This window comes from Oncorhynchus keta, chromosome 1 (genome assembly GCF_023373465.1).
Source record: "Oncorhynchus keta strain PuntledgeMale-10-30-2019 chromosome 1, Oket_V2, whole genome shotgun sequence".
Lineage (NCBI taxonomy): Eukaryota > Metazoa > Chordata > Actinopteri > Salmoniformes > Salmonidae > Oncorhynchus > Oncorhynchus keta.
Window position 1 is genome coordinate 81,075,326 of NC_068421.1, and position 24,521 is coordinate 81,099,846.

The 24,521-nt window shown below is 47.7% G+C and overlaps 1 protein-coding gene across 1 annotated transcript in view; it reads right to left on the minus strand.

Moving 5' to 3' along the window:
* The window catches only part of LOC118383308 (uncharacterized), a 74,408-nt gene extending 53,763 nt beyond the window's left edge, over window positions 1-20,645 (minus strand). The window contains exons 1-17 of the mRNA XM_052461937.1: window positions 20,286-20,645; window positions 19,167-20,017; window positions 18,597-18,857; window positions 18,082-18,342; window positions 16,537-16,797; window positions 15,998-16,258; window positions 15,377-15,637; window positions 14,446-14,709; window positions 13,966-14,226; window positions 13,519-13,776; window positions 13,135-13,395; window positions 12,736-12,999; window positions 12,247-12,510; window positions 11,673-11,930; window positions 11,112-11,375; window positions 6,531-6,791; window positions 5,711-5,971 (exon numbers count right to left, since the gene is read on the minus strand). Coding sequence (XP_052317897.1) covers window positions 5,711-5,971; window positions 6,531-6,791; window positions 11,112-11,375; window positions 11,673-11,930; window positions 12,247-12,510; window positions 12,736-12,999; window positions 13,135-13,395; window positions 13,519-13,776; window positions 13,966-14,226; window positions 14,446-14,709; window positions 15,377-15,637; window positions 15,998-16,258; window positions 16,537-16,797; window positions 18,082-18,342; window positions 18,597-18,857; window positions 19,167-19,224 — 3,979 coding nt within the window. The 5' untranslated portion in view covers window positions 19,225-20,017; window positions 20,286-20,645. The remainder of the gene's footprint in view (window positions 1-5,710; window positions 5,972-6,530; window positions 6,792-11,111; window positions 11,376-11,672; window positions 11,931-12,246; window positions 12,511-12,735; window positions 13,000-13,134; window positions 13,396-13,518; window positions 13,777-13,965; window positions 14,227-14,445; window positions 14,710-15,376; window positions 15,638-15,997; window positions 16,259-16,536; window positions 16,798-18,081; window positions 18,343-18,596; window positions 18,858-19,166; window positions 20,018-20,285) is intronic.
* Between the last annotated feature and the right edge of the window lie 3,876 nt (window positions 20,646-24,521).

Genomic DNA, 24,521 nt, shown 5'->3' on the forward strand with positions numbered 1-24,521 from the left:
AAGAGAGAGAGAGAGAAACACGTTGGTGTGTATATGTTTTGGAGAGAGGTGAGAGGGGGAAGAGAGACTGAGAGAGAGAAACACGTTGGTGTATATATGTTTTGGAGAGAGGTGAGAGGGGGAAGAGAGACTGAGAGAGAGAAACACGTTGGTGTGTATATGTTTTGGAGAGAGATGAGAGAGAGAGAAACACGTTGGTGTGTATATGTTTTGGAGAGAGGTGAGAGGGGGAAGAGAGAGAGAGAGAAACACGTTGGTGTATATATGTTTTGGAGAGAGGTGAGAGGGGGAAGAGAGAGTGAGAGAGAGAAACACGTTGGTGTATATATGTTTTGGAGAGAGGTGAGAGGGGGAAGAGAGAGAGAGAAACACGTTGGTGTGTATATGTTTTGGAGAGAGGTGAGAGGGGGGAAGAGAGAGAGAGAAACACGTTGGTGTATATATGTTTTGGAGAGAGGTGAGAGGGGGAAGAGAGAGAGAGAGAAAACACGTTGGTGTATATATGTTTTGGAGAGAGGAGAGGGGGAAGAGAGAGAGAGAGAAACACGTTGGTGTATATATGTTTTGGAGAGAGGTGGGAGGGGGAAGAGAGAGAGAGAAACACGTTGGTGTATATATGTTTTGGAGAGAGGTGAGAGGGGGAAGAGAGAGAGAGAAACACGTTGGTGTGTATATGTTTTGGAGAGAGGTGAGAGGGGGGAAGAGAGAGAGAGAAACACGTTGGTGTATATATGTTTTGGAGAGAGGTGAGATGGGGGAAGAGAGAGAGAGAGAGAAACACGTTGGTGTATATATGTTTTGGAGAGAGGTGAGAGGGGGAAGAGAGAGAGAGAAACACGTTGGTGTGTATATGTTTTGGAGAGAGGTGAGAGGGGGGAAGAGAGAGAGAGAAACACGTTGGTGTATATATGTTTTGGAGAGAGGTGAGAGGGGGGAAGAGAGAGAGAGAGAAACACGTTGGTGTATATATGTTTTGGAGAGAGGTGAGAGGGGGAAGAGAGAGAGAGAGAGAAACACGTTGGTGTATATATGTTTTGGAGAGAGGTGGGAGGGGGGAAGAGAGAGAGAGAAACACGTTGGTGTGTATATGTTTTGGAGAGAGGTGAGAGGGGGAAGAGAGACTGAGAGAGAGAAACACGTTGGTGTATATATGTTTTGGAGAGAGGTGAGAGGGGGAAGAGAGACTGAGAGAGAGAAACACGTTGGTGTGTATATGTTTTGGAGAGAGATGAGAGAGAGAGAAACACGTTGGTGTGTATATGTTTTGGAGAGAGGTGAGAGGGGGAAGAGAGAGAGAGAGAAACACGTTGGTGTATATATGTTTTGGAGAGAGGTGAGAGGGGGAGAGAGAGAGAGAGAAACACGTTGGTGTATATATGTTTTGGAGAGAGGTGAGAGGGGGAAGAGAGAGAGAGAGAAACACGTTGGCTTGTATATGTTTTGGAGAGAGGTGAGAGGGGGGAAGAGAGAGAGAGAAACACGTTGGTGTATATATGTTTTGGAGAGAGGTGGGAGGGGGGAAGAGAGAGAGAGAGAAACACGTTGGTGTATATATGTTTTGGAGAGAGGTGAGAGGGGGAAGAGAGAGAGAGAGAGAAACACGTTGGTGTATATATGTTTTGGAGAGAGGTGAGAGGGGGGAAGAGAGAGAGAGAAACACGTTGGTGTATATATGTTTTGGAGAGAGGTGAGAGGGGGAAGAGAGAGAGAGAGAAACACGTTGGTGTGTATATGTTTTGGAGAGAGGTGAGAGGGGGAAGAGAGAGAGAGAGAAACACGTTGGTGTATATATGTTTTGGAGAGAGGTGAGAGGGGGAAGAGAGAGAGAGAGAAACACGTTGGTGTATATATGTTTTGGAGAGAGGTGAGAGGGGGAAGAGAGAGAGAGAGAAACACGTTGGTGTATATATGTTTTGGAGAGAGGTGAGAGGGGGAAGAGAGAGAGAGAGAAACACGTTGGTGTGTATATGTTTTGGAGAGAGGTGAGAGGGGGAAGAGAGAGAGAGAGAAAACACGTTGGTGTATATATGTTTTGGAGAGAGGGGAGAGGGGGAAGAGAGAGAGAGAGAAACACGTTGGTGTATATATGTTTTGGAGAGAGGTGAGAGGGGAAGAGAGAGAGAGAGAAACACGTTGGTGTATATATGTTTTGGAGAGAGGTGGAGGGGGAAGAGAGAGAGAGAAACACGTTGGTGTGTATATGTTTTGGAGAGAGGTGAGAGGGGGAAGAGAGACTGAGAGAGAGAAACACGTTGGTGTATATATGTTTTGGAGAGAGGTGAGAGGGGGAGAGAGAGAGAGAGAAACACGTTGGTGTATATATGTTTTGGAGAGAGGTGAGAGGGGAAGAGAGAGAGAGAGAAACACGTTGGTGTATATATGTTTTGGAGAGAGGTGAGAGGGGGAAGAGAGAGAGAGAGAAACACGTTGGTGTATATATGTTTTGGAGAGAGGTGAGAGGGGAAGAGAGAGAGAGAGAGAGAAAAACACGTTGGTGTATATATGTTTTGGAGAGAGGTGGGAGGGGGGAAGAGAGAGAGAGAAACACGTTGGTGTGTATATGTTTTGGAGAGAGGTGAGAGGGGGAAGAGAGACTGAGAGAGAGAAACACGTTGGTGTATATATGTTTTGGAGAGAGGTGAGAGGGGGAAGAGAGAGAGAAAGAAACACGTTGGTGTATATATGTTTTGGAGAGAGGTGAGAGGGGAAGAGAGAGAGAGAGAAACACGTTGGTGTATATATGTTTTGGAGAGAGGTGAGAGGGGGAAGAGAGAGAGAGAGAAACACGTTGGCTTGTATATGTTTTGGAGAGAGGTGAGAGGGGGGAAGAGAGAGAGAGAAACACGTTGGTGTATATATGTTTTGGAGAGAGGTGGGAGGGGGGAAGAGAGAGAGAGAGAAACACGTTGGTGTATATATGTTTTGGAGAGAGGTGAGAGGGGAAGAGAGAGAGAGAGAGAAACACGTTGGTGTGTATATGTTTTGGAGAGAGGTGAGAGGGGGGAAGAGAGAGAGAGAGAAACACGTTGGTGTATATATGTTTTGGAGAGAGGTGAGAGGGGGAAGAGAGAGAGAGAGAAACACGTTGGTGTATATATGTTTTGGAGAGAGGTGAGAGGGGGAAGAGAGAGAGAGAGAAACACGTTGGTGTATATATGTTTTGGAGAGAGGTGAGAGGGGAAGAGAGAGAGAGAGAAAACACGTTGGTGTGTATATGTTTTGGAGAGAGGTGAGAGGGGGAAGAGAGAGAGAGAGAAACACGTTGGTGTATATATGTTTTGGAGAGAGGTGAGAGGGGGAAGAGAGAGAGAGAGAAACACGTTGGTGTATATATGTTTTGGAGAGAGGTGGGAGGGGGAAGAGAGAGAGAGAAAACACGTTGGTGTATATATGTTTTGGAGAGAGGTGAGAGGGGGGAAGAGAGAGAGAGAGAAACACGTTGGTGTATATATGTTTTGGAGAGAGGTGAGAGGGGGAAGAGAGAGAGAGAGAAACACGTTGGTGTGTATATGTTTTGGAGAGAGGTGAGAGGGGGAAGAGAGAGAGAAACACGTTGGTGTGTATATGTTTTGGAGAGAGGTGAGAGGGGGAAGAGAGAGAGAGAAACACGTTGGTGTATATATGTTTTGGAGAGAGGTGAGAGGGGGAAGAGAGAGAGAGAGAAACACGTTGGTGTGTATATGTTTTGGAGAGAGGTGAGAGGGGGAAGAGAGAGAGAAACACGTTGGTGTGTATATGTTTTGGAGAGAGGTGAGAGGGGGAAGAGAGAGAGAGAGAAACACGTTGGTGTATATATGTTTTGGAGAGAGGTGAGAGGGGGAAGAGAGAGAGAGAAACACGTTGGTATGTATATGTTTTGGAGAGAGGTGAGAGGGGGAAGAGAGAGAGAGAGAAACACGTTGGTGTGTATATGTTTTGGAGAGAGGTGAGAGGGGGAAGAGAGAGAGAGAAACACGTTGGTGTATATATGTTTTGGAGAGAGGTGAGAGGGGGAAGAGAGAGAGAGAGAAACACGTTGGTGTATATATGTTTTGGAGAGAGGTGAGAGGGGGGAAGAGAGAGAGAGAGAGAAACACGTTGGTGTGTATATGTTTTGGAGAGAGGTGGGAGGGGGGAAGAGAGAGAGAGAGAAACACGTTGGTGTATATATGTTTTGGAGAGAGGTGAGAGGGGGAAGAGAGAGAGAGAGAAACACGTTGGTGTATATATGTTTTGGAGAGAGGTGAGAGGGGGAAGAGAGAGAGAGAAACACGTTGGTATGTATATGTTTTGGAGAGAGGTGAGAGGGGGAAGAGAGAGAGAGAGAAACACGTTGGTATGTATATGTTTTGGAGAGAGGTGAGAGGGGGGAAGAGAGAGAGAGAAACACGTTGGTGTGTATATGTTTTGGAGAGAGGTGAGAGGGGGAAGAGAGAGAGAGAAACACGTTGGTGTATATATGTTTTGGAGAGAGGTGGGAGGGGGGAAGAGAGAGACAGAGAAACACGTTGGTGTGTATATGTTTTGGAGAGAGGTGAGAGGGGGAAAGAGAGAGAGAGAAACACATTGGTGTATATATGTTTTGGAGAGAGGTGGGAGGGGGGAAGAGAGAGACAGAGAAACACGTTGGTGTGTATATGTTTTGGAGAGAGGTGAGAGGGGGAAGAGAGAGAGAGAGAGAGAAACACGTTGGTGTATATATGTTTTGGAGAGAGGTGGGAGGGGGGAAGAGAGAGACAGAGAAACACGTTGGTGTGTATATGTTTTGGAGAGAGGTGAGAGGGGGAAGAGAGAGAGAGAGAGAGAAACACGTTGGTGTATATATGTTTTGGAGAGAGGTGAGAGGGGGAAGAGAATGAGAAACACGTTGGTGTGTATATGTTTTGGAGAGAGGTGAGAGGGGGGAAGAGAGAGAGAAACACGTTGGTGTATATATGTTTTGGAGAGAGGTGAGAGGGGGAAGAGAGAGAGAGAAACACGTTGGTGTGTATATGTTTTGGAGAGAGGTGAGAGGGGGAAGAGAGAGAGAGAAACACGTTGGTGTATATATGTTTTGGAGAGAGGTGAGAGGGGGAAGAGAGAGAGAGAGAGAAACACGTTGGTGTATATATGTTTTGGAGAGAGGTGAGAGGGGGAAGAGAGAGAGAGAAACACGTTGGTGTGTATATGTTTTGGAGAGAGGTGAGAGGGGGAAGAGAGAGAGAGAGAGAAACACGTTGGTGTATATATGTTTTGGAGAGAGGTGAGAGGGGGAAGAGAGAGAGAGAGAGAAACACGTTGGTGTATATATGTTTTGGAGAGAGGTGAGAGGGGGAAGAGAGAGAGAGAGAGAAACACGTTGGTGTATATATGTTTTGGAGAGAGGTGAGAGGGGGAAGAGAGAGAGAGAGAAACACGTTGGTGTGTATATGTTTTGGAGAGAGGTGAGAGGGGGGAAGAGAGAGAGAGAAACACGTTGGTGTATATATGTTTTGGAGAGAGGTGAGAGGGGGGAAGGAGAGAGAGAGAGAAACACGTTGGTGTATATATGTTTTGGAGAGAGGTGAAAGGGGGAAGAGAGAGAGAGAAGTTGACTAGACAGGCTGAGGTAAGCATTGGGTTAATGTTCACAAAACATATTAGTGAATTCCAGTGAATGAGGCTTCATAACTGTCTGATAAAAGATTCTTGGTTGGTTGATCTGAGAGATCGAGATCGTTTCTCAAGGTTATCTGTGTGCTGGCGTACTTACAAGTGGTAGTGGTGATGGACTCACTGGCCAGGCTGACACAGCTGTCGTGGTTAGCCAGCACCACCATAGTGTAGTCCTGTCCACACACCAGATCAAGGAAAGCACAGTTGGTGTCTGAGCTGGTACATGTGGCATTGTGCCCACCACTGCCTTCTGCATGTACTGTGTAGCCGGTGGCACCACGGGCTGAGTCCCAGGTTACAGACGTGATGCCGGCTTCACAGTCCACATCGGCTGTCAAGTGGGTGGGGACGCAGGGGGCTGGAAGGGGACACAGGGATGTGTTGGATCAGGAGGGTGCATGTGTTTTGGGCTTTAAAGATTCTAACACTATTATATTTAATTCACATCTGTTAATATAAACACTTAGGGGGACAGAGAGATGAGTGTTGGATCGGGGTGTGTGTTGGGTTTTAATACTGATACAGTGAGAGAATTCTACCCATCCACCTGTCACAGACCTATTGACTTGAATGTAGAAACCCATTCTATAAATTATGTTTTTCTGAGCACACTTCCATTATGTGGCCATTGAGTCCATGGCTATGAGGATTAAAGAGGTGTGACAAATGACTGGGAAACCAGAGATGGCTCCATTCCCTACTTAACTAAGATTACACTGTGACATCCAAGGAGAGTAGCCTACATGCTGCTTACACAATATGCTATACAAAATGAAGAATGTTTTCTTATACAAATCTAGAGTCACTACACCTGGAGTCACTACACTGCTGTTAAGTATTTGACACATTTATTTATAGACCCAATAAATGGCGTTCCATAGTGAAGTTTCTCTCTGCCGTATCTGTCTGTGTGTCACCTGTGAGCAGGTTCATGCTGGTGCTGAGTGTGCTCTTGCAGGTGTCAGTGAGGCCCTGTACAGTGACTGTATAGGCCTTTCCACAGCTCAGAGAGCTGAAGGTGCAGTTGGAGCCAGTGCTGTTACAGGAGCTCTTCACTCCCTGCCAGTCCACCGCTGACACCATGTGGATTTGGTCAGGTCCAGCGTTGTCCCACGTCACCTCGGCTACGTTAGTACTGCACTCCAAGCTCACCGCAGGGCTTTCTGGTTTACAGGGAGCTGAGGGGAGAGGAGAGGAGAGAGGGATGGAAGGATGGAGAGAGGGATGGAAGGATGGAGAGAGGGATGGAAGGATGGAGAGAGGAATGGAAGGATAGAGAGAGGGATGGAAGGATGGAGAGAGGGATGGAAGGATGGAGAGAGGGATGGAAGGATGGAGAGAGGGATGGAAGGATGGAGAGAGGGATGGAAGGATGGAGAGAGGGATGGAAGGATGGAGAGAGGGATGGAAGGATGGAGAGAGGGATGGAAGGATGGAGAGAGGGATGGAAGGATGGAGAGAGGGATGGAAGGATGGAGAGAGGGATGGAAGGATGGAGAGAGGATGGAAGGATGGAGAGAGGGATGGAAGGATGGAGAGGGATGGAAGGATGGAGAGAGGGATGGAAGGATGGAGAGAGGGATGGAAGGATGGAGAGAGGGATGGAAGGATGGAGAGAGGGATGGAAGGATGGAGGGAGGGATGGAAGGATAGAGAGAAGGATGGAAGGATGGAGAGAGGGATGGAAGGATGGAGAGAGGGATGGAAGGATGGAGAGAGGGATGGAAGGATGGAGAGAGGGATGGAAGGATGGAGAGAGGGATGGAAGGATGGAGAGAGGGATGGAAGGATGGAGAGAGGGATGGAAGGATGGAGAGAGGGATGGAAGGATGGAGAAAAGAATGGAAGGATGGAGAGAGGGATGGAAGGATGGAGAGAGGGATGGAAGGATGGAGAGAGGGATGGAAGGATGGTGAGAGGGATGGAAGGATGGTGAGAGGGATGGAAGGATGGAGAGGGGGATGGAAGGATGGAGAGAGGGATGGAAGGATGGTGAGAGGGATGGAAGGATGGAGAGGGGGATGGAAGGATGGAGAGAGGGATGGAAGGATGGAGAGAGGGATGGAAGGATGGAGAGAGGGATGGAAGGATAGAGAGAGGGATGGAAGGATGGAGAGGGATGGAAGGATGGAGAGAGGGATGGAAGGATGGAGAGAGGGATGGAAGGATGGAGAGAGGGATGGAAGGATGGAGAAAAGAATGGAAGGATGGAGAGGGGGATGGAAGGATGGTGAGAGGGATGGAGAGAGGGATGGAAGGATGGAGAGAGGGATGGAGAGAGGGATGGAAGGATGGAGAAAAGAATGGAAGGATGGAGAGAGGAATGGAAGGATAGAGAGAGGGATGGAAGGATGGAGAGAGGGATGGAAGGATGGAGAGAGGGATGGAAGGATGGAGAGAGGGATGGAAGGATGGAGAGAGGGATGGAAGGATGGAGAAAAGAATGGAAGGATGGAGAGGGGGATGGAAGGATGGTGAGAGGGATGGAAGGATGGAGAGGGATGGAAGGATGGAGAGAGGGATGGAAGGATGGAGAGAGGGATGGAAGGATGGTGAGAGGGATGGAAGGATGGAGAGAGGAATGGAAGGATGGAGAAAAGAATGGAAGGATGGAGAGGGGGATGGAAGGATGGTGAGAGGGATGGAAGGATGGAGAGGGATGGAAGGATGGAGAGAGGGATGGAAGGATGGAGAGAGGGATGGAAGGATGGTGAGAGGGATGGAAGGATGGAGAGAGGGATGGAAGGATAGAGAGAGGGATGGAAGGATGGTGAGAGGGATGGAAGGATGGAGAGAGGGATGGAAGGATGGTGAGAGGGATGGAAGGATGGAGAGAGGGATGGAAGGATGGTGAGAGGGATGGAAGGATGGAGAGAGGGATGGAAGGATAGAGAGAGGGATGGAAGGATGGTGAGAGGGATGGAAGGATGGAGAGAGGGATGGAAGGATGGAGAGAGGGATGGAAGGATGGAGAAAAGAATGGAAGGATGGAGAGAGGAATGGAAGGATGGAGAAAAGAATGGAAGGATGGAGAGGGGGATGGAAGGATGGTGAGAGGGATGGAAGGATGGAGAGGGATGGAAGGATGGAGAGAGGGATGGAAGGATGGAGAGAGGGATGGAAGGATGGTGAGAGGGATGGAAGGATGGAGAGAGGGATGGAAGGATAGAGAGAGGGATGGAAGGATGGTGAGAGGGATGGAAGGATGGAGAGAGGGATGGAAGGATGGTGAGAGGGATGGAAGGATGGAGAGAGGGATGGAAGGATGGTGAGAGGGATGGAAGGATGGAGAGAGGGATGGAAGGATAGAGAGAGGGATGGAAGGATGGTGAGAGGACAGGAAGGATGGAGAGAGGGATGGAAGGATGGAAGGATGGAGAAAAGAATGGAAGGATGGAGAGAGGGATGGAAGGATGGAGAGAGGGATGGAAGGATGGAGAGAGGGATGGAAGGATAGAGAGAGGGATGGAAGGATGGAGAGAGGGATGGAAGGATGGAGAGAGGGATGGAAGGATGGAGAGAGGGATGGAAGGATGGAGAGAGGGATGGAAGGATGGTGAGAGGGATGGAAGGATGGAGAGAGGGATGGAAGGATGGAGAAAAGAATGGAAGGATGGAGAGAGGGATGGAAGGATGGAGAGGGATGGAAGGATGGAGAAAAGAATGGAAGGATGGAGAGAGGAATGGAAGGATGGAGAGAGGGATGGAAGGATGGAGAGAGGGATGGAAGGATGGAGAGAGGGATGGAAGGATGGAGAAAAGAATGGAAGGATGGAGAGAGGGATGGAAGGATGGAGAGGGATGGAAGGATGGAGAAAAGAATGGAAGGATGGAGAGAGGAATGGAAGGATGGAGAAAAGAATGGAAGGATGGAGAGAGGGATGGAAGGATGGAGAGAGGAATGGAAGGATGGAGAGAGGAATGGAAGGATGGAGAGAGGGATGGAAGGATGGAGAGGGGGATGGAAGGATGGAGAGAGGGATGGAAGGATGGAGAGAGGGATGGAAGGATGGAGAGAGGGATGGAAGGATGGAGAAAAGAATGGAAGGATGGAGAGAGGAATGGAAGGATGGAGAGAGGGATGGAAGGATGGAGAAAAGAATGGAAGGATGGAGAGAGGGATGGAAGGATGGAGAGGGATGGAAGGATGGAGAAAAGAATGGAAGGATGGAGAGAGGAATGGAAGGATGGAGAAAAGAATGGAAGGATGGAGAGAGGGATGGAAGGATGGAGAAAAGAATGGAAGGATGGAGAGAGGGATGGAAGGATGGAGAGAGGAATGGAAGGATGGAGAGAGGAATGGAAGGATGGAGAGAGGGATGGAAGGATGGAGAGGGGGATGGAAGGATGGAGAGAGGGATGGAAGGATGGAGAGAGGGATGGAAGGATGGAGAGAGGGATGGAAGGATGGAGAAAAGAATGGAAGGATGGAGAGAGGAATGGAAGGATGGAGAGAGGGATGGAAGGATGGAGAGAGGGATGGAAGGATGGAAGGATGGAGAAAAGAATGGAAGGATGGAGAGAGGGATGGAAGGATAGAGAGAGGGATGGAAGGATGGAGAGAGGGATGGAAGGATGGAAGGATGGAGAAAAGAATGGAAGGATGGAGAGAGGGATGGAAGGATAGAGAGAGGGATGGAAGGATGGAGAGAGGGATGGAAGGATGGAGAGAGGGATGGAAGGATGGAGAGAGGGATGGAAGGATGGAGAGAGGGATGGAAGGATGGTGAGAGGGATGGAAGGATGGAGAGAGGGATGGAAGGATGGAGAAAAGAATGGAAGGATGGAGAGAGGGATGGAAGGATGGAGAAAATAATGGAAGGATGGAGAGAGGAATGGAAGGATGGAGAGAGGGATGGAAGGATGGAGAGGGATGGAAGGATGGAGAAAAGAATGGAAGGATGGAGAGAGGAATGGAAGGATGGAGAGAGGGATGGAAGGATGGAGAGAGGGATGGAAGGATGGAGAGAGGGATGGAAGGATGGAGAGAGGGATGGAAGGATGGAGAGAGGGATGGAAGGATAGAGAGAGGGATGGAAGGATGGAGAGAGGGATGGAAGGATGGAGAGAGGGATGGAAGGATGGTGAGAGGGATGGAAGGATAGAGAGAGGAATGGAAGGATAGAGAGAGGGATGGAAGGATGGAGAGAGGGATGGAAGGATGGTGAGAGGGATGGAAGGATGGAGAAAAGAATGGAAGGATGGAGAGAGGGATGGAAGGATGGAGAAAAGAATGGAAGGATGGAGAGAGGGATGGAAGGATGGTGAGAGGACAGGAAGGATGGAGAGAGGAATGTAAAGATGGAGAGAGGACAGGAGGGGAGAAAAAAGAGTATACATACAGGAACTAAAAGACATTAACTTTATGAGGGTTTAGGGAAAATGTATGAATTCCAGAACTCCATGAGAAGTTGGATTGATTGATCGACTGATCTTGGGTCCAGGCAGTTGAGGTGTACAGTAAAACGGGTGGTTGTCTGACTGAACCAGAGCCTTACCTGACTGGATACGGTAGTCTGATCCCTCGATAGTGGCACAGTTGACGTTGGCGGTGCTGACAGCGATGCTGTATGTGATGCCACAGGCCAGGCTGTTGATGGTGCACTTTGTAGAGCTGGTGCCACAGCTGAGATTAGACCCGTCACTGCCGATGGCCAGGGCTGTGTAGGAGTTGCGGTGCCCCTCACTCTCTGACCACTGCACTGCAAATGTGTTGGCACTGCAGTCCAGGGCTGCTGCTACATTGCCAGGTAGACAGGGGGCTGTGGAGGGGGACAGGTTTGGAGGTGAGAGAGAGACATAACTGTGGGACTGATGCTAATGTAACATGGTGCATTATCTATAGTGAATGAAAACAAGGTCGAGTAACATTATGGTCATCTAATGTAAGGCAACTGAAGGCCGACACTGAAGGATATAAATTATCACGTTTCATCTGCTCAATAACTGAACATATCACCTATAGTTTATAATTATAATAAAATGTAGATTCCATTCGATTCTCTTCAATTCTAGTCAGTCAGGAAGTCGGTCGGTCGGTTCATTATTTTGTTAACTACCTGAGTCGAACTGGATGGTGTCCATGGTACTGTTGCAGGTCCCAGTGGAGGCAACCACGGAGGCTGAGTAAGGATGTCCGCAGTCCAGCTTCACAGAACAGGAAGTGGCGTTGGAAGTACAGAAGGCTGTGAAGCTGTGGGTGGTACCGGTTACCGTGGCGGTGTAGGTGACGCCTCCTGCACTCAAGTCCCAGGTGATGGTGCCCCCATTGGTGCTACAGTTTGCCTGGGCAGTTAGGTTGGTGGGCGGGCAAGGAGCTGTGGGCGGGAACCAGATAGGGCATTGGAAATCAGTTTCAGAACAAGGAAGGACGTTGTGAATCAGTACAAGACAAGTTAGATTATACAGTGGTGGAACTGTTGTCGATGGCCTATGCTCCAGGAGAAAACGGTAAAAGGTCTAAGTAAGTAGCAACTGTATGCCTGTTATACACATTCACAGATTTTAGTGGCTTTGAGTGACACACTGTATAAAAAAAAAAGTAGATGAAGATGAGATGAGTAGATGAGTCTCATTGTTTTAATGTGATTATCTGAGAATAGGTGGGAAAGAGATCCTGACTGTGGTTGGTACCTGTGTCCATCTCCATGGTTGAGCTTAGGCTGCTGGTGCAGACAGAGTCCTTGGCCGTGACCCTGAAGCTGTAGTGTTCTCCACACTGCAGCCCTGAGATCACATAGGACGTGTCTACGGTGGAGTAGCTGGTGTTGGCTCCACCCTCTTTCTGGGAATACAGGAAATAAGTGACACCGGTCTCTGGGTTCTGGTCCCAGGTGATAGTCAGGTCGTTGGTACCACAGGCCGTCACTCCAGCCAGGCTCGTAGGAGGACAGATGGCTGAGAGAGGGAGGGAAAGAGAGAAACAGGAAGAGGGAAAGCTTTTTGGTTTAGAAATTGCACACATATCCAACCCACCCAATAATTAGCATTACTTTGCAAAATGCATTCAATGTCAAGGTTTGTTGAAAACTTAAACTGTGATATACAGTTATCAGATCGTTATTGTTAAGTTAATGCTAGTCAATACAATCATTAGTATAGGGATTTGTTATCTCCTCTCACATGCTTTGAGGGTGACTGGTGCGCTGGGCTCGCTCTGGCATCCCCTCTCCATGGTTACCACTGAGACGTTGTAGGTCTCGCCGCATTTCAGGTCGCTGAAGGAGCAGCCCGCCGTCCCATTGGTGATGCAGGTGTGGGCGTGGCCGTCCTGGTCGGTCGCTGTTGCTATGTACATCTTGGAAGTGGGGGCGGCTACCCAGGACACAGAACCCACATTACTCTCGCACTGCAGAGAGGTCTGGACCTCGGTGGGGGGACAGGGACCTAGGTAGGGGAGAGAGGGGGGGGGTTGTTGTTAAGGACAGTTGTTGAGACAGTGGTTTTAAGAGTTAAAGCAGCCAATGGAGCACTCTTAAATGTCTTTATGTAGCTTCCCTGATCTGTATTTGTTTTCCATACCTGCAATGAAGGTGAAGGCAGTGCTCTGAAAGCCTTTACACGTCTCAGAGAAGGGGGTGATAGTGATTTCATAGGTCTGAGCGCAGTGCATGTTCGGCAGATCACAGCTGGTGTCGTCTGTGGTGCAGGTTTTGGCGTCGCCGTCGCGACCAAGGGCGATCACATTGTAGCCCACGGCACCAGAGCTGGCCAGCCAGGTCACAGCCACGGTGTTGTTTCCACACAGCAGACTGGCACTGACATTCTGCGGAGCACAGCGAGCTGAAGGGAGGTTAGGACGGGGAGACAATGTTAAAGTAATAAACTGCTACTGTACATATATAATGTATATGTAAATATAACAGAGTATGTATCTGATGCTGACTACACTGACTATCCCCTTACCTGTCTGTATCTGTGTAGCAGCTGACTGGCTGCTGTTGCAGTGTCCGGCCAAAGCATCCACGGTCACATTGTAGAGATGACCACACATGAGCGTGGTCAAAGAGCATTGGGTCTCAGTCGTACTGCAGGAGTCACTGTGGTCACCAGACTCTACACGGGCGATGAAGCTATCACGCCCCAGAGTCTCGTCCCAGCTCAGCAGAGCTATACTCGTACCACATTCGTACTGGGACCGGACGTTGGCTGGGGTGCAAGGGGCTGTGGAAACACACACAAATACACTTGGATCAGTCAAAAAGAGGCAAATGGTCACAACAACATGAGTGGGGCCAGTGGGCCGCCATCTTTTCCAGCAGTGGGCCGTTAGTGGACCAGCTAGGTCTTATAATAATAACAACAGCAAATGAATCCCACGTGAATCACACACAGATCTATTCTAAAACACACCTGTGACGATCTCCAACGACTCGCTGGGCTCACTGTTGCACTGGTCTCCCTGGGCGATGGCATGCACAGTGTAGGTCTGTCCGCAAAGCAGGTCGTCAAGGAGACACGAGGTGTTGGTGGAGCTGCAGAAGGGGGTGTGACCCAGAGCAGAGCTGGCATTGATGAGGAAGCCCACAGCATTGTCATCTTCAACCCAGGAGATGTAGGCCTGGTTTGAGGCACAATCCAGGAAGTGGTCCTTGATGGTGGGTGGACAGGGGACTGGAGCAGGCGGAGAAGAGCAGAGGACAGGTCAGAGACTGGAGATGGACTAGTGTCTCTGTCTATTATATCAAACGCCTATCTCTGTGTTAGATCAAATTATATATCACAGAGATACATACATTATCTTATCTATCTCTCTTTGGTTCTATCGTCATCTCAATATTTATGTCTGTCACACTCTCTCCATCGCACATACTATCTTTCTCCCTCCTTTACCTGTCTCGATGGTAGTTGTTGCCAGCAATGTGCTGTTGCAGATTCCGTCCCTGGCCACAACTGTCACGGTGTAAACCTCTCCACACTCCAGCTGGGTGAGGTCACAGGAAGTGCCTGTGGTACTGCAGGAAGTAAAGTCTGTCTCTCCGTCCTCCTGTGCCAAGGCAGTGTATCCAGTGGCTCCAGCACTGGCCTCCCAGGACACCGTCACCACGCCTGAGCTGCACTGCAGCAGGGAAGCCACGTTTTCTGGGTCACATGGGGCTTGGGAGGGGGTCACGGACAGGGTCAGAGAACATAATAACATTTTACATTTTAATCATTTAGCAGACACTCTTATCCAGAGCGGCTTGAGTTCATACATTTTCATACTTTTTTCTTACTGGTCACATGACCTGATAATGTGCTCACAGTATGTTCACACATATTTTGGGGAATACACCTAGTCAAAGCCTATAGCAGGGTAGCCCAACTGGCCAAATGCATTTTTATTAGCAATTTTTTGTTGTTGCTGGACATAATAGACTAAAAACACCAGGAAATCAACTCCAAGTGATTTTAATTGAAGAAATCTGTTCCCAAGTATTCCCACACATAATAGAGAGAAACACGATTGTATACAAATGTCAGCAAGTTTTGAAATGATTATGTTTTAGTCAAAGATTATATCTGTTTGGGCTTCTTGCAATCAATTTGCCTTCTAATTATTTGCAATTATGTTCCAGCCCCCCGACCATCCGCTCAAAAAATAAATCCGGCCGCGGCTGAATCTAGTTGATGATCCCTGGCCTATAGGTTGCTTGTTCATATCCAGCTCGAAGGACCAATTTGTAGGATACAGTGCAACAGGGTCAGAGAGGGTTTTTGTACATCAATGTCATTTTAAAACAATGTAATACATGGATTATTATATTATCTTCTCTGAGCTTACCTGTTGCCACTGAGACGTCAACGCTGACAGAGCTGTTGCACTGGTCGTCTTTGGCAACCACACTGACGCTGTACTCCTTGGCACACTCCAGGCCGGTGAAGAAACAGGTCAGGTTGGCAGTAGAGCACGTTGAGGTGTAACTGTCTGGCCCAGTCACTGTGGAAATGTAAGCGTGAGCCCCATCCGTGGCATCCCAAGAGGCCTGCAGGGTGTTAGAGGCACAGCCCACAACCCCATGCACACTGGAGGGAACACATGGCACTGAGGAGAGAGAGAGAGAGAGAGAGAGAGAGAGAGAGAGAGAGAGAGAGAGAGAGAGAGAGAGAGAGAGAGAGAGAGAGAGAGAGAGACAGAGACAGAGACAGAGACAGAGACAGAGACAGAGAGACAGAGAGACAGAGAGACAGAGAGACAGAGACAGAGACAGAGACAGAGACAGAGAGAGAGAGAGAGAGAGAGAGAGAGAGAGAGAGAGAGAGAGAGACAGAGACAGAGAGAGAGAGCAGAAAGTGCAGAAAATGTGAGTTCTGTGTAATAACAGCATGCAGTACAGTACAACTGCTCTATCTTTAAATACCTATGATAAGACTCTCCATCTGCAATGATAGACAGATAACACACCTGTCTGGACTGTCTGTGGTGCGCTGGTAGTTCCGGTACAGTTGCTGCTGGTGGCTGTCACGGCAACAGTGTATTGTTGTCCACACTGTAGCCCGTCCAGCTCGCAGGTGGAGCCCTCTGTTGTGCAGGAGAGTGCAGTACCATCTCTAGCCATGGCGGTGACGCTGTTGTTCAGGGCGATAGCTGCAGGGGCCCAGCTGACGCTCAGAGTGTTTGTCCTGCAGAACAGACTGTTCACTACACTCTGGGGGGCACAGGGGGCTGACAGGGAGAGGAAGAATACTCATTTAGATCAAATGGAATAGAAAATCACTTTTGAATGTTTAGTACTGTAGCAAAGGGGAATGTGACAGGAAGTTGAAAGATTAGCAGTAGTAGTAGTAGTTATAGTAGTAAGTAGTACCAGTAGTAGTAGCAGTAATAGCAGTAGTAGTTGGTAAGTAGTAGTAGTAGTATTAGATAGTAGAGGAAGAAAAGATGGTCCGTAATATCATCTCTAACTGAACAGAAGAAGAAGACGCTGTCTCTCTCTCTCTCACCTGTCTCCTGTGTGAACGTGTTACTCTCGGGGCTCTCACAGCTACCATCAGAGGCAGACACAGTGAAGACATACTCCTGACCACAGTGCAGCCCAACCATCTGGCACCCTGGGGTGGCAGCGCCACAGCTCACACTGTGCCCATCTGTGCCCACCGCACTGCCAGAGTAGGAGATGGCGTTGGGGCTGGCATCCCAGGAGAGGGAGGCTGTGTTACTGCCACAGTCCACCCAGCTGGAGACGTGGGTGGGAGGACAAGGCACTGTAGGCGGGGAGGAGGAGAGAAATAGGTTATGGTCTGACTTGGATTGTGGCTCTGTGTAATGTAGTTAGCCTTATGCTTTGAGATACACCACTCTGAATGCCTATAAATATTTATGTAGACACCTCGTCGATCATCTCATTCCAAAATCATGGGCATTAATATGGAGTTGGTCCCCTTTTGGAGCTATAACAGCCTCCACTCTTCTGGGAAGGCTTTCCACTATATGTTGGAACATTGCTGTGAGGACTTGCTTCCTTCCATTCAGCCACAATAAGCTTTAGTGAGGTCAGGCACTGATGTTGGGGTGTCCACATACTAGTGCAGTCAGCGTTCCAATTCACCCCAAAGGTGTTCGATGGGGTTGAGGTCAGAGCTCTGTGCAGACCAGAATGTCATTGCATGCTGTAGCGTTAAGATTTCCCTTCCCTGGAGCTAAGTGGTCTAGCCTGAACCATGAAAAACAGCCCCAGACCATTATTCCTCCCCCACCAAACTTTACAGTTGGCACTATGTATTTGGGCAGGTAGCATTCTCCTGGCATCCACCAAACTCAGATTCGTCCGTTGGACTGCCAGATGGTGAAGCTTGATTCATCACACCAGAGAATGCGTTTCCACTGCTCCAGAGTCCAATGGTGGCAAGCTTAACACCACTCCAGTCGACGCTTGGCATTGAGCATGGTGATCTTAGGCTTGTGTGCGGCTGCACGGCCATGGAAACCGAACAGTTCTTGTGCTGACTTTGCTTTCAGAGGCAGTTTGGAACTCTGACGTGAGTGTTGCAACCGTGGACAGACAATCTTTACATGCTACACGCTTCAGCACTCTGTGGTCACATTCTGTGAGCTTGTGTGGCCTACCACTTTGTTGCTCCTACACGTTTCCACTTCACAATAACAGCACTTACAGTTGAGAAGGGCAGCTCGAGCAGGGCAGAAATTTGACAAACTGACTTGTTGGAAAGGTGGCATCTTATGACGGTGCCACGTTGAACGTCACTGAGCTCTTCAGTAAGGCCACTCTACTGCCAATGTTTGTCTTTGGTGATTGCATAGCTGTGTGCTCGATTTTATACACCTGTCAGCAAGGGTGTTGCTGAAATAGCCGACGTGGTTTTGTTGAGAATATGACTCCAAATGCACATTACTGCATCTTACAAAATAATAATAATAATGTTCATGGCTTTTCCCGACTTAACCAATCAAGCAGGTTGCTTGATTGATTGATTGCTTAACCCAGAAACATATCACATCAATCCCACTGTTTATTACTCTGTCTTCACCTGTCTGTAGGGTGACCATGCTGCTCTCCGTGCTGGAGCAGGCGTCGTCCATAGCCAATACACTGAGGCTGTACGTCTGACCACACAGCAGATCCTCCAGACTACAGGTGGTGACGTTGGATGTGCACTCCGTACGGTGGCCGCTGTTGCCCATGGCGATGGCAGTGTAGATCTTGGCCCCACGGCTGGCGTCCCAGGTGACAGCTACAGGGCTCTCTCCACAGGTACGGTGCGCTGTCACGTTAGTGGGCACACAGGGCACTGAGAGGGGAGGAAGACGAGAAAAATAGATTCTTACAGTTTATATAGAGTAACTGATCAGTTATACAAGTTCTGACATCCTTGAATTTGAGTTGAGCAATATTGGAAAGTGACTTTATATAACGCCTTTTTCGTCCATTGTTGGTCTACCTGATTGAAATTTGAGTAGTATTTTGATAGAGATCGTTCAAACGGCTGGAACTCAATGGAATGAAACTGAATTTATTTCACAAACTAGCTATATCCTGTCTCACCTTCCCTGATGACCATGGCCTGACTGGGCATAGAGAGGCAGGATCTGTTAACAGACATAACCTCCACAACATACTCCTCTCCACAGTCCAGTGTGTCCACGCTACAGCTGGTTGCCGTGGAGTTACAGGTCACCTGCTCTCTGTTGCCGTGGGAGATGATGGTGGTGTAACCTAATGCACTCAGTGACGTGTCCCAGCTCACCGTCAGCCTTCCAGACCCACAATCCACCTCAGTTTGTACGTTGGCAGGCCCGCATGGGACTGGAGAGAGAGAGAGGGAGAGAGTGATGGAGAAAAGAGGAGGTAAGTTTGACCAAAGACATGCAGTATGTACAGTAGTATACTAAAATAGAAGTGTATCAGGGTTATGGTTAAATCTAGGGGTCATATAACTGTGGAGAGGTTTGGGGACTAAAGTCAAAACTGAGTAGGATTGAATCAATAAGTGTTAGGTTGAGTCAGTTGCATATAAGTCATAGAGATGCCCTACCTAACTCTAGTTGTTGGATTAAGGATTCGGCGGTTGCTAGGGCTAGTATTGTGTGTACTGTTAATGGTGGAGGTTCCTACCTGACTCCATGGTGATGGCCTGGGAGGGTATGCTGGGGCAGATACCGTCGTGGTGCATGACGGAGACAGAGTAGAGCTGGCCACACTTCAGGCTGGGGACAGTGCAGTTGTTCCCTGTGGTGCTGCAGCTGAGAAGGCCTCCCTCCGTGTCCTCAATGGCGGCTGTGTAGGAGAGTATACTGTGATGGCCCTGCCAGACAATCAGAGCGTGGTTCGCCGCACAGTCGAGGAAGGCCTCAATATGGTCCGGAAGGCAGGGGGCTGGAGGGGGTGGAAGAGGGGATCATGTGATGTGAGAGACACTCAACACTCATATAAACATGGCAAATAACAGTTTGGAAATCATGTATTTATTGAGCTGTATAGTAGGCCTTGCTCAAAAGGCACGGAATAACAAGACTACTACTACTTCCTGTGTAATAGAGCTATCATTATTATTACCATTATTATTATAAAACTATTTAGAACTCATCACCAGCCTGCCTGTCCCCAAACTGGAGAGAGCAGAGCAGTAAAAGCACTTTGTGACAACTGCTGATGTAACAAGGGCTTAATAAATATATCTGATTGACTGATTGACAGTAACATGCCTGTCTCTATGGTGACTATCTCGCTGTCTGAGCTGTTGCACTTGAGGTTGGTTGCGGTGACGAAGGCGTTGTAGGTGGAGCTGCAGCGGAGGCCCTTGATCTGACACTTGGTATCCATGGAGTTACAGGTGTGAACCACGCCAGCGTCATCCATTGCTGTGGCGATGTAGAACAGAGAGCCGTAGGAAACCTGCCAGTTCAGAGTGATGGAGTCGGATCCACAGTACATTGCTGCTGAAACGTTCTGAGGAACGCAGGGAACTGCAGCGGGGAGGGAACATTCAGTTGAGTGTGTGTGTGTGTGGTTTGGTACTAGTTAGTTACAAGGGTAGTGAATGCCCCAGTTGAACAATATAGACTGCTTAATGGCTTTTCCCTTCAAGATAAGCTTAGTGAGCCAGGTGTGAAAACCATGCATGAAAGTCACATCAATATGGCTAATGAATTCAGTGGAGGGTAATGGCTAGAAACAATCATGTGGATTTAATGTATGTAATTTACTGGCAGTGAAGAGTTGACCATGTCTCACCTGTCTCAGCCACCCGTCCCAGAGTCCTGTAGCTGGGGCAGTTGTCATCGAAAGCTGTGATGTACATGGTTAAACTCTCCCCACAATGCACCGAGGGTATGGCACAGGTGTTGGTGAAGGAGCTGCAGTTGTAGCGGTTGCTTTCATCCTTGTTTCCCCATGCCTCAACCGTGTAGGCCAGAGCCCCCTCAGCACGGTCCCATGTGCTGGTCAGGACATCAGACCGACAGTCAGCTGAGGATAACAAGTTCTGAGGCATACAGGGGGCTGGAGAGGGATGATAAAGAGTTGCTGTTAGTTGCTGTGTGAATTTAAGTATGCTCTCTCTAATTCTTTCTTTCTTTCTCCTTCACGGAGGACCTGAGCCCTAGGACCATGCCTCAGGACAACCTGGCCTGATGACTCCTTGCTGTCCCCAGTCCACCTGGCCGTGCTGCTGCTCCAGTTTCAACTGTTCTGTCTGCGGCTATGGAACCCTGACCTGTTCACCGGACGTGCTACCTGTCCCAGACCTGCTGTTTTCAACTCTCTAGAGACAGCAGGAGTGGTAGAGATACTCTGAATGATCGGCTACGAAAAGCCAACTGACATTTACTCCTGAGGTGCTGACCTGTTGCACCCTCGACAACCACTGTGATTATTATTATTTGACCCTGCTGGTCATCTGTGAACATTTTAACATCTTGGCCATGTTCTGTTAATCTCCAACCGGCACAGCCAGAAGAGGACTGGCCACCCCTCATAGCCTGATTCCTCTCTAGGTTTTTTCCTAGGTTCTGTCCTTTCTAGGGAGTTTTTCCTAGCCACCGTGCTTCTACACCTGCATTGCTTGCTGTTTGGGGTTTTAGGCTGGGTTTCTGTACAGCGCTTTGAGATATCAGCTGATGTACGAAGGGCTTTATAAATACATTTGATTTGATTCCCACTCAAGTTATTATTATTTCACAAGCATTGTAGTTTTGTAAATTACAATCTTAGAAAGAAAGGTGGTATCTACAATCTAAAAGGGTTCTTTGGCTGTCATCCTAGGAGAACCCTTTGAATAAACCTGGTTGGTTCCAGGTAGAACGCTTTTGGGTTCCATGTATAATGCTTTCGGAACCCTTTTTTCTAAGCGTGTACATTAAATTGTTGTCAAAAAAATATGTTTCTTTATTTTGCTAATTATATGATCCTTATAGATCAGTAGGGGGGCCGTTTCTAGGTTTTTGAAGTGCAGTCCAATCAAGTCATGGATAGTCAAGGTGCTAAAACTGGAGCTAAAGCCTGACACCTACTGGTCCTCTCACTTTAGAACTTCATGATCAGACGCTAGGCTAGAGTGTCCCACACAGCGCCAGTTGTCATCCTAATCATACAGCATATGAGTGTAGTCTACTAGCAATGCGTGGGTTGATTTATAACTCGCAGTCCCCGCTGTTATAGCCGTGGGGCGGGCGGGTTTAGGGTCACAAAATATTGTGTGGATGAAGGATGGGTGGGTTGAATAAAGAGAAAACAATAACTGAAAAAATCCTTAAATGTATCATTTTTGTGCAATTTATATCAATAGGCTAGATTGAGGTTTATCTTTCATTATTTTATGCAATCTAGCATTAGTGCATAAACCTACGCTTTAGGGCCTAACTTTACGTGCACCAAATATCCAACACGCCAAATGCTTTTGGGAAGGGTTAGAAAAAGTTTACAGCGATTCACGGAGTCAAAAAGGACAATGTCGAAAGTTTAATTCAATAAGAGAAAAGGTGCGAAATGGAGAGTTGAAAATAAGGGGAGGGACAGAAAAGTAATGTTTGGGAAAGATTTGTTGAAGTGGTAAAAGAGGGTGATAACAGTGTTGTGTGATGATTGTGAGACGCTATACAAATTCCGCAGTCACAAGACTGGGACTTCAAATAGGCCTATGGAATGTCAAGGGAACTGTAGCCTGTTCAGATGGGTTAAATGGAAAACGAAATCTGGACACTGACTGTAGGTCTATAACCTCTCACATAGCCTTACTATTAACTCCTGCAGAATTAAACATTTCTTGCAGTGAAATTATACAGCAAATGTAGGCAATTTATTTAATGGAGAAATGTGATTTCTTTCCTTCATCTTGAGAGAATGTGAATGTGCAGTTAGATACGTCTGTAGAGGTGCTATCTTTATCAGCATCATAAAAGCTGATAGTATTTCAACCACATAAAATATGCATCCAAGACGAACTGAAATCTTATCAGAAACATGTTGGGTTGTTTTCACAGCTTTCTATTTCCTTAGGACGGGTCAAACATTTGGACATTTTGCATAGAAAATCTTTCCAGTTTCTTGTGGTTGGATTATTGCATTTTCTCCTCGGTCCCTAAACGTCTTTACTCTGCGAAAGAATCAGAGATGATAGAGAGAACTTTACCGATGTCAGCTTGTTTTAATCATTCATTCTATAGATGTATGACATTATTCTGGTGAGAAGGGGTTTATTTAGTCTTCTAGGGCAACGTATAATGACAGGAGAGAAGCTGTATGTATGTAATTATAGACCAGTTGACTAACAAATAGCCGACCAAAATGTTGGAAATTATAAGCATAAACATATCTAAATCAGGCAAAAGAAAATCCTGCACCCCCTGTCAAAAAAACATTAATCTGTCTCTGACTAGTTTACAGTGCATTTTCTATATTAGTGGTTTAGGGTTGGGTGCGGCCTCAGATTTTCACTTTATCACATATAGTCGGGCGGTTGCGGATGGGTTATTAGCAATTGCGGTCAGGTGTTGGTGAGCAAAAAGCTGACCACTATAGTCTACTATATTATAGTCTATATAGTCTACTATAGTCTACTATATTCTCATAATGAAAAAACTATGGGCCCTTGTCAAAAGTTCTACTTATGGTTGTCTCACCTAGCTACAGTATCTTAAGATGAATGCATTACCTGTAAGTCGCTCTGGATAAGAGGGTCTGGTAAATGTCTCAAATGTAAAACGTACTATATAGGGACTAAGTTGCCATTTCAGAAGCAGCCTGTGAGTGTGTCTGTGGTCGTACCGGTGCGGACTGCTACTGGTGGGCTGGCCTGGCTGTTGCACCCGCTACTGACAGAGTAGACAGTGAAGGTGTAGTGACGGCCACACACAGTGTTTGTGAAGAAACAGGAAGTGTCTAAGGTCATACAGTCCATGTTTTCTCCCTCTGAGTCCACGGCCTTGGCCCTGTAGTGAGCCGTGTTGTTGGTGGCAGCCCAGGAGAAGATGATCACGTTGCTGGAACACTCACGGTACAGGTTGAGATTCTTTGGAGGACAGGGGACTGCGAGAGGGAGAGAGAGGGAGGAGGGAGGGAGAGAGCGGTAGAGGGAAAACGAGAGAGAAATATGAGAGGGTGAGAGTGAGGGAGAGAGAGAGTGAAGAATGGGAGAAGAGAGAGAAAAGGGAAACATCAAAACCCTGATGTTTAAGATTACAGCAAACCACTGGGGTATAGAGTTCTACAAAGGGACTGCTTTTCTCTAAAATAGGTTACAGAATATAATATAACATGACTTCGCAGCTCAATAGAGGACCTAGTTCTCAAGGATGATGCCTATGCAGTAATGTGTGGGTGTGGTCTGTGTCTACGTGAATAAGAAATAAACAGACATAAAGGACCATGGAAAAGCAGGAAGGGAAAAAACTATTCCCATATGACCTCCGATATTATCCTAACAAAAACAGCAAAAGAAAGGCTGTTTACAACTTTGCATTATACACTATGTTGTATTGTCATCATATGTGAACTGTAATATGTATCAAATCTGATGTAAGAAGTGAATTCAGGTAAAGCCCTTTTTGGACACATCACTTGTACAGTGGGTGTACTGTACATCCTGTGAGGAACAACAGTTGTTTGTTGCCCTTAATCTGCAGCAGCTAAGCCCTGGTACACAATGCAGCCTCAGGAGGCTGTGTGAGAGATAGGATGTTGGTTAAGCTGTAGCCTACAGTAGGGGAGAGCATGGCTGTGTGTCCGGTTGGAGGGATTCAAGGGTCAGAAGTGTAAGAGTGCCATTCGTTCAGCCTTCTAGAATGTTTGTTGCCCTCCATTCTGACCTCCTCTGTCTTATTGTGGGTCCACTTTATTGTGGGTCCTGGTGTTTCCCTTTTCTCAATCAGTGTCCCACCTGTGTCACTGTGTCTCACCTGTCTCCAGGTGTCCTACGTATGTCAAAAGTGTCTCACTGTCTCACCTGTCCAAAAGTATGCCTCCTTGGTCTCA